Source organism: Eutrigla gurnardus (genome assembly GCF_963514095.1).
Source record: "Eutrigla gurnardus genome assembly, chromosome: 2".
In the NCBI taxonomy this organism is placed as follows: Eukaryota; Metazoa; Chordata; class Actinopteri; order Perciformes; family Triglidae; genus Eutrigla; species Eutrigla gurnardus.
In genome coordinates, this window is record NC_139916.1 from 20,189,272 (window position 1) to 20,198,446 (window position 9,175).

Sequence of the window (9,175 nt, forward strand, 5' to 3'; positions counted from 1 at the left end):
GGGGGGGGGGGGGGGTATAATTCTGAATTAAAATCTCCTCTCTAATATTTGGTTGTTTATGGGGCCATCTAGTGGCCATTGGCTGCAATCAGAAATTGCCTTAACTGCCTAAAGGGAGAACTTCAGGTCTTATTGTTGTGAGACCTCATTTAAGGGTTTTTCTTTTAGCGTGATTAAAGGTTACTTTCCATCCTATTTTTTTTACTTCACTTGAACACACAAACCCCAAACCGTTCAGTAAACATATTTTTCACTGGGAGGGAGACCATGATTTGGTTTACCCTTATTACATTAACGTTATTAGTGCTGTCGTTATTTTTGCTTATTTGTTGAAAAGCACACACACAAGCAAGAACATACATGCACACAAAGAAAAAAAAAAAGGCTTTGACGTCCCAGAGGGTGATGGGGAAACAAGTCAAGTTGCAAAGGAAGCACATTTCATTCATGGAAGCTGATTAATCTCCTGTGTTTCATTAACCTGCGCCTCAAGATCCCCCAGGTATAAAACATTGTGTTGCTTTCTGACTGCCATCCAAGGGTTCTCTCAACCGACCCCTTGCTCAACGGCACCTCCGCTGTCAGGCTTTTGTCGTGATGACACACGTTCGCTCACCTTCTTCCATCGGCCCCAAAAGGGAGGGTCTTAAGTTAGCTGGCTGCATCTGCAAAGACAGAGACGCACAAAATACCAGTGGGGTGAATGTACTGGCAGCATGGAGGACGACAGCTGAGTTATATTCATCTGACATACATTGAGATGAAGATGGAATACGTTTTAAGACTTCACATCAGCTGTTAAAATGGTTGTTGATGAAACGACCGGCACGATGGAGGGGGACGGAGACATGGAGCTCGTGGGGATGGGACTCCGTGTCTCCGTGTCCCCTGTGCAAACGGTCTTTTACATCATGCTGGTGGTTCTGGGCGTCTTGGGTAATGCTACTGTGGTCGGGGTCATTGGTAAGAGTGTACTGACGGACCGTATTGGGGGACGTAACTCGGACATCATCATCATTAACATGGCCCTTTCCAACCTGCTGGTGTCTGTGATGAGGAACACGCTGCTCGTCATCTCAGACATGGGACTTGAGGTATGTGGGCTTTAAGATCACGTTGTTTTTTTTACTCTTGACAGTTGAAATGTTATGTTGATTGGACTTTCTTCTTTTCTGTTCTTTCTCTAAGGTTGGTGAAAGAGACCTCTTTGTATCGGGGAGAGAAGTGTGACTTCAGGATATTAGCGGGGACATTTGTGAACATGTCTCTTTCTCTTCCAGCTGTACTCATCCAAAGAGTGGTGTCAGGTCCTCATGGGCGTCTGGGTGTGGCTGCGATCGGTCAATGTGTGGTCAACGCTCTTCCTCAGCGCATTCCACCTCCAGACATTGAGGCGTGTGGCTCCTAATGTCGTGAGCCTTCAAGGGCCCCGGGGCCTTCCTAAGAACCTGCTGCTGGGTCTGGCCCTCATCTGGCTTCTCAACTTTGCTTACTCCATTCCTGCTCATATCTTTTCCACTAGTGGGGACGGTAACAGCACGGAGGTGAGAGCTTGCTGCAACAGGAGGCTGCACCAGCTTAGATTAAAGGACCAGACCTGTGGTTCTGCAGGTTTCAGTCACAGCTAGTTTTTTTGTCCACCATGCTACTCTGTCTGACAAATGTTCATTTTTTTTCTATTCTATGCTGGTTTCCATTCATTTCTGCATAAGGTGAACACACGTTTAAAACCTATTTTCATTGTGTATCCATCACAATGAACAAGCAAACAAAGTTGCATTTATGTATTTTCATTATGAAGTTATCCAATCTTGAGCTGCATAATGTAGAATTACCAAAAAGGGAGAACCTTCCTCTCCCTAAATTGCTGACTAAGTGTTTGCTCCACCCTCTTCCTCCTCCACACCTCTATCTTCCTCCTCCTCCTCCTCTCACAGACCCTGATGCTGGTGAGCAGCACCACGCGCCCCCTGCTGGGCTGTGTGTGGAACTTTCCCTCCAGCTACAGTGGCCTGGCCTACGCCACCACATCTATGGTGATCCATGAAACCATTCCCATAATCCTCATGGCCTTCACCAACCTGGGATCCCTGTACACGCTCTACACGCATGGCAGGATGCGGAGCTCTTTTACAGATACACCCGTCATAAAGCGTGTGCCTGCTGAGAGACGAGCAGCCAAGGTGAGGAAGAGGAGGGAGGATTAAACGGTCAATTAAAAAGGTTAATCCACAAGCTGACCTGAGAACTAATATATGCACAGAGTCAGACAAACGTGTATCAATTGTTTTACATTTTTATGATTTTTCGAGATCAACATAGTTTCACTTCTTATATTTTTTGTGTCGTGTGTTTCTGCAGGTGATTCTTGCTCTCATAATGCTCTTCATTGCGTCCTGGGGAACCAGCATCATCTCTGTTAACTATTTCAACTACAACCGTGGCTCCTCTGCGGAGTTTCTTCTGGTCATCGCCCGTTTTGCCAACATCATATTCATCGCCATGTCCCCTGCTGTTCTGGCTGTTGGCCACCGGCGGCTGCGTTCTTTCGTTAAGTCAATGCTCTCTCACTGACAGCTCACACAATACTGCTAATCATAAACCATTATTATTACTTAATTTTCACTAAATAATAATAGGAAGGTCGTGGTTATATGTATGAACATGTAATTTAATGTGCAAAAAAAAGTCATTAAGGTGAGGGTTTGTGCTACATGATCCAATTCATTCAATATGTGATTATGTCTTGATTTTAATGTCTAAAAAAATGGTCAAAATAAAATAAAACCACCATCAAAACCGCTTATTTACTTTAATGCAATATGTTTACATGAGTTGCCCTGCCAATATGTGGGTCTAACAGTTTGCTGTATCAGCTTAGTGTTGAATGGATGTGATTTGAAAGCAATATCACAGTTATCAACAGTTCTGTCTTTTAAACAGTGATGTTAATGGAGCTTTTGAAGCGTATAAAAGGTCATGAACAAGATGCAGTTTCATAAAAGGTTATTTAATTAAGAGAGTGGCCTAGTGGTGCTTCTATTAGCACTATTTATCACCCTATGTATAAGACGAGATGTTGACTACAATGATTAAAGATAAATAGACAACTTATTAAAATGTACTGGACAGCAAAACAAACATTTGAGGATCACTGGGTTACTTCCCCAAATGTCCTCTAGTTTTTCCTGTGGCCAACACTTTTTTTTTTTCGTTGGCGTAGATGGATTGAGTTTGAGCCGTTGGAAGGTTTTTATTTTAAGCTTGTAAAGCCTATTGAGACATACTTTGATATTGGCTTAAACTTAAAGGATCATTATAATACATCTCAGCCAAAAAGAAAGAACAAAGAAGCAACATAACATTGGATTGCATAAACTAGTTTCAACTTGCAACCTGCTTGATTACACTGTAATGATTTCTGAGCTAAGCTAACATACGGCATTCCATATGGCTTGAAATATGTCAAAATAAGCTAAAATAATACTTGACAACAGTTCTGTCCAGAGAAAGCATGCAGTATGGTGCCTCTGGATTCAAATTGAGGATGTATCGATGCTTTTTCTGCTGTATATTTTAGTATTTCTTCATTACTTTAGTATCAATGCAGTCACACTTTGCTTCCATCATTTGTTTGCTTGGACCTTCTCTATTTTTGAAGAATAAAAACAGTTTGTTTCCCCTTATTTCCTTTGGTCTTTGGGGATTTACCCCCCTCGTCGTTGCCCTCCCTGTGACATTTAAGAACTTTAGACCAGATCAGGATCATACTCGTGATTCTCCTCCTCAGCTTGCCGTGTCCCAGGGCCACCACCATGGGACTGAATCCCACAAACAGCGAGGCAGAGAAGTGGGCCACAGTCAGCAGCCCTTCAGCGTGGTGTCCCCCATCGTGGTTGTAGTACGTCACCGCCGCAACCTGCAGCGCCCAGCAGACCACAAAGAGCGTCACCAGCGACATGATCACGTTAGCTGCTTTGCGCTCGGTGGACACATGTTTGTCCATCTCCCCTTGGGTTCCATCCCCCCCCGAGGTTACAGCTCGGATGTGTTTTGCCAGAGCATGAAGCGTGGCCAGGTTGGTGCAAACCATCAGCACCAGTGGCAACACCTCATTGAGTGCGAGCGAGGAGGAGGCGAAGGCCGAGCCCTGTTGGTCGGAGGGGAACTCCCAGATACAGCCCAGGAGAGGCCTGGTGGTGCAGCTGATCACCATCAGCTCCACAGTGGCGTTGCCGTGAACATGAGTGCTGTACACCAGAGCTGGGATCGAGAAGGCCAGGTTCGCCCCCCACACCAGCGCCAGAACAATCCAAACCCGCCGCCTCTCCCTCTGCTGTACGAGAGGTCCAAAGGCCATGTGCTGTCGCCTCAGGGTGGCGCAGTGGAAGACGCTAAGTGCTAGAGTCACCCAACAGCCCACAGCTCGCCACCACACCCAGAGCAGCATGAAGATCCTGCACCAGACCGGAGACAGAGACACGTCCAAACCCAGGTCTGAGACAAAGATGGGCACTGTGCGGAAAAGTGAGGTCAGCAGATTGGCCAGTGACAGGTGCACCAAGATAGTGTCAGAGGGAGGGAGTCTCCGAGATGGACTCTCGATGGCTGACTGAAGCACCTGAGAGTATAAGCAAGACAGACTGAGACAAAACCCTGACCAAAACATTCCCCTCAATCAGCAAACAGAGTTCTGTGTATTATCTCACCACGTGGATGACAAAGATGTTCCCCAGGATGCCAGAGAAGACCAAGAGCCCAAACAAAATAGCCTCTACAGTGAGGACCTCTGACATGGCCTCATCCTGTGCATGGAGACATGGTCTGCTTTTTCTTTGGGACGAGCGTGTGCCTGAGAGTCAGAGTGAAACATCAAGGCTTCTCATGCAACACTACCGCTGCTAATGGTCCTCGTGGCGTTTTTATATATTTGCACACACAAACACACGAATAGATGTGTCACAGAGAAGGTTTCAACCTCAGCGAGCAGGGTCACGGCCAATTTAACCTGATGTGTTGATGCTCTGAGCACACATGCAGAGGCAGGCCTTTTCCACATAATTCTCACCGCATCACAGACCAACTGCAAACACAATGCTGACTCTCGACACGAGCGATCGGCTCAACAGGCGTGTCATAAGTTGTGCTCCCATTAAACGCTTCATGCTAAATCATCACTTAACTATGACGGCGGATTACATTGGTTTAACCAATTACCCCGTACGACCTTCAAGGGACAGGTGGAGCTAGTGTCAGGCCCACTGACGCGGCATTATTTCTCCTATAAGTCAGCTATTCATTCTCTCCCTTGGTACTAGTTGTTTACCGAGTTGCCAAGTTTCTCGCTCCGCACGAGGCAATTATTGCTTTGATAATAATCTCTCATGTATTGTGGAGAACAATGATATATCTTGATCGTGCATTTTTGTTTATTACTGCTGATAATTAGGTGCTCTTTGTTCATGATGGTTTTTTACTGAAAACATATGGGTTGGGCCCTTTTGCCTTATAAGACCTCTCTAATATGCTCTATGTCAGAATACTGCATGTACAGGTTATGGGCACAATTATAGTTACTCCCACTGCAATAAGAAATATCCCTACACACATTCCTGCCTTTGTGAGGATTAGAATGTTTTGAGGATGTCAGAGAGTATAATTATGTGATAACTTTTGAGGCTCTATTTGTTATTACCATCAGGGCCACCAGGGGCATCAGGGCCACCATCAAAACGACTGGAAGATCTCTCATTGCAATTAGTCCAACACAAACTATATCCTCACCCCTTCTATAAACAACATTTACTGAAGTAAATCTAACAGGAGAAGTCAGGAACAACTACTTGCTGTCTTGCAAAAATATGGGATATGTAAATTCTGACAGAGATTGACATCATTGCATGCCAACGGTGAGAGCAGGGAGGCACCAGAAGTAAACCATAAACGGCAACTGTGTTTACATGAAGCATGAAGTAAAACATGAAGTAGCCCTCATCAGAAAACGACACGACACCAAGGTTAAACATTAAAGTATTTGAAACTGCAACCAGAAAAAGCTGTGCTTTCTATATTGAAAAGTAAATTTGAGTCATTTGCATCCCCACATTATCAAAACAATGGCTAAAATATATGATTACAGAATATTTATTTCATTTTTTAAAGCTAAATAATGTCCTCTAAACTTGTTATGAGATGGGTTTTGCGTGAAGGTGCACATGAGGCCCAGCAGCTGTGATCCGGATCCGATTACCAGGACTCGAGTAGAGTCCCTCTGTTCTCTCCCTTACTGACAGACACCTGAAGCACCGTGTAGGATGATGACTCACAAATCGACTGTTGACGACTACAAATATTCGGTGCACGCACCCACGCGCTCAAGCGCACCGGTGCGCGCGCTCCCCCACGTGCACTTTCGCACAGCGGGCATCAAAGCTTTTACGCCAAGCCAGACAGAGAGAAAGGGATCTGATGGCACGATAGCCGGGTCCTCTCGCCCCACCGAAACAAGTGAGTGCTTTTTATTTCACAATAAATGCCTGCGTGTCGAAAGCTGAGACTTGTATCGCCGTTCAGGCTTTATTAACTTGGTGCTGCGAGCTTATCCAAGGTCACACTCGGATCTCTCACTGACAGGATGGCCGTAATGACTGAATGTTATTTCTGTCGCAGATGCATCGCTCCTCTCGGCCGTGGACGAGCTGTCCTGTTTCACGCGGATTTCGTCGTGTGCGCTGAAGCGGAGCTGATCTTATGGCAGCCATCAGCCCGCCTCGTCCGTCTGATCCACTGTGAGGAGAAATCATTCGACGAGAGGAAGTGAGATGAAAAGCCAACAACGACCATCACTGCTCGCCTTGTCGGCGCTCCTGCTCTGCGCGTTACACCGGGCGGCCGGCTCCAGCAGATTTCATCGCAGCAGCTCAGCATCGCTCACAGCAACGTCCCCATCAGACGCTGGAGGCAGGGATCGTCTGGGGACCCAGAACTGGCTCAAACAGACTAACATCAGTTCCAACTATGGCCATCGCCGCCACGAAAGTAGGCCATCACCAAAGCAGAAAGAGGCAACAGACAAAGTGAATGGCTTGTCTTTCAACAGCAGCAGAGGCGATGTTACTACGGTGATATCCGGAGGGTCTGGCAGGGCACCGGACTGGAGCCAGGAGGAAGGGGTGTCATCACTGTGTGCCTACCGAGTGATCGAGGGAGGCATCGGGGGGCAGCTGTGTTTCCGACACACACTCTTTGGCTACGAGTGTCATAAGGGAGACTGCAGGATGGTGGCGTCTTTGGGGAAACTGGTGGCCAATATTCTCATCAATGGCAGCGTGCTGTTACAGTGGACCAATGAGGGAGAGTCAACGATGACGGGCCAAGACATGAAGACGAAAGAGACTGCAGCTGGTCGGAGGAGCAGTGGGGACCCGGGGACAAACGTGACAAGAGAGGAAACTCTGAGATCAAACACTGTTTTCAGCGGCCGACGCCACAGGCGGGGAGGCTACGAGTTGAGCTGCTGGTGGAACGGGAGCTTCACTCAGTTCGAGTGCGCCGGGGTCCATCTTGGATTTGACTGCAGGGACTTCCTTCTGACCGAGCTGCACGAGAACATCCCCTACCGCCTTTGCCTGCGCTCCCTGGCCCGCTCCGATCCGGCTAAGAAAGGAGACCAGCAGGACTGCGTCGAGTTCACCCTGCCGCCGTCTGGGATGCAGGACATTGTGATTGCCATGACAACGGTTGGGGGAGCTATTTGCGTGATGCTGGTCATCATTTGCTTGCTGGTGGCATACATCACAGAAAACATCATGAGCCCTGCGACACAACACACATACTCCTACCGCACCCACTCGCGCCACTGATGTGACACTGAGTCCAAGATGCACTGTTAGTAAATATAAGACCATACATTATCTCACATCACTCAATAACAACGGCAACATAATGATATACACACCTGTTATGACTGAATTGAAGCACAAGCTGCAGTGGCTTTGTCGACCTCTGCGAGGATGCACTGAACCAAAAGTACTGATAATCTGCATTTACAGTAGTTTACTGTGTTGTGTTTTTGTTCAAGGCTCTCTGTGATTGAGTCCGTTCATCTGTATGCTGGCAGTGTTTAATCAGCAATACAATTAATGAAATGGCTTTGAGTGCATACATGTGCAGCCTGTGAAAGTGTCCAGACCTGTCCTGTCCTTGCTGTGACAAAGGGGGAACATCTTTTATCATTTGATTAAACCACCCTGTCATCTAGTTTTGTTTTAGTTCTGCCAACAGTATATACTTGTACCATTTTGTGAAAGGCAATACAATCTGGTGTACAATCTCCAAATACTGTGCCAAACATTTTAAGTTAGAATGACTCTATGTCCTGCTGTCACTGAATAAAGTACCATGAGGTCATTTGTAATACTTTACAGCTGTCCTTGTTTTTCTCACGTAGGGCAGTGCATGCTTGTGTTAGGCCTCACATCCCTCAACAATTTTAAAGAATCAACAACAGAAAGGAATTCATAATATCTGGATAAACAAGAACCCTCAATTGCAAAAAGGCTAATCCTACTGGAGTGGAAGTCGACGTCTCCCCCTTGTTTTCAGAGGTGGTTGGCTGACATGGCCTCAACCATACAAATGGAAAGACTCAGGTTCACAAGGACTAATTCAATTGGAAATTTTTGGGCTATTTGGGGCCCCTTCCTTGCCTACCTGGATGAGACCAGGACAGATGACAAATAACTGGTAGCCTTACTGTATATTTGTTTATGCACTCATCTATGTGTATGTGTGCTTACTAAAGTCATAGGTATTTTTCTTTTCTAATTTAATTTTACGTGTCTGAGCCGGGGTGTTGTTACTGTTGTTGTTACTGTTATGTCTGTTTTCCTTTAAATTAAAAATGAAAATAAAAACAATATTAAAAAATTAAAAAAAACAAGAACCCTCACTATAGGAGTCTAATGCAGGTCAGTCAAAGGGCTTGACCCCATCATTTTTTTTTTTTTTTTAATTGGGCCTGAAACCTTCTGGATGGTCAAACTGGATAAAAAATCCCTTATGATCAGATCAGGAGTCTGCAATATGCATCATCTATCATGGTATGCAACATTATAGCAATATTGATATGGAAATGGGTTTAAAAAAATTATGTAACCTCAGGATATGCAACAAA

The 9,175-nt window shown here is 45.8% G+C and overlaps 3 protein-coding genes across 3 annotated transcripts; 2 read left to right on the forward strand and 1 right to left on the reverse strand.

The window, feature by feature from the left end:
- The first annotated feature begins 145 nt into the window (after positions 1-145).
- ora3.1 (olfactory receptor class A related 3, tandem duplicate 1) lies at positions 146-2,588 on the forward strand. Its single transcript, XM_084034179.1, has 4 exons — positions 146-1,094; positions 1,281-1,544; positions 1,938-2,183; positions 2,362-2,588. Exons 1-4 carry the CDS (start codon positions 804-806, stop codon positions 2,572-2,574), a joined length of 1,014 nt encoding a protein of 337 aa, XP_083890305.1. The 5' UTR covers positions 146-803; the 3' UTR covers positions 2,575-2,588.
- Positions 2,589-3,452: 864 nt separating this feature from the next.
- On the reverse strand, positions 3,453-4,968 carry ora4 (olfactory receptor class A related 4). The gene is made up of 3 exons (XM_084034145.1): positions 4,710-4,968; positions 3,615-4,621; positions 3,453-3,567 (listed from the first exon to the last, which is right to left on the reverse strand). Exons 1-2 carry the CDS (start codon positions 4,794-4,796, stop codon positions 3,650-3,652), a joined length of 1,059 nt encoding a protein of 352 aa, XP_083890271.1. The 5' UTR covers positions 4,797-4,968; the 3' UTR covers positions 3,453-3,567; positions 3,615-3,649.
- Positions 4,969-6,193: 1,225 nt separating this feature from the next.
- Positions 6,194-8,419, forward strand: fndc10 (fibronectin type III domain containing 10). Its single transcript, XM_084034170.1, has 2 exons — positions 6,194-6,507; positions 6,670-8,419. The coding sequence occupies exon 2, from the start codon at positions 6,822-6,824 to the stop codon at positions 7,860-7,862; it is 1,041 nt and encodes a 346-aa protein (XP_083890296.1). The 5' UTR covers positions 6,194-6,507; positions 6,670-6,821; the 3' UTR covers positions 7,863-8,419.
- Positions 8,420-9,175: the final 756 nt, after the last annotated feature.

Coding starts and splice junctions, on each gene's coding strand:
- ora3.1 (XM_084034179.1), top strand. CDS start 804: ATGGTTGTTGATGAAACGACCGGCACGATGGAGGGGGACGGAGACATG. Junction 1,095..1,280: donor TCTCAGACATGGGACTTGAG/GTATGTGGGCTT, acceptor TTTCTCTTCCAG/CTGTACTCATCCAAAGAGTG. Junction 2,184..2,361: donor CTGAGAGACGAGCAGCCAAG/GTGAGGAAGAGG, acceptor GTGTTTCTGCAG/GTGATTCTTGCTCTCATAAT.
- ora4 (XM_084034145.1), bottom strand. CDS start 4,796: ATGTCAGAGGTCCTCACTGTAGAGGCTATTTTGTTTGGGCTCTTGGTC. Junction 4,622..4,709: donor ACATCTTTGTCATCCACGTG/GTGAGATAATAC, acceptor TTATACTCTCAG/GTGCTTCAGTCAGCCATCGA.
- fndc10 (XM_084034170.1), top strand. CDS start 6,822: ATGAAAAGCCAACAACGACCATCACTGCTCGCCTTGTCGGCGCTCCTG.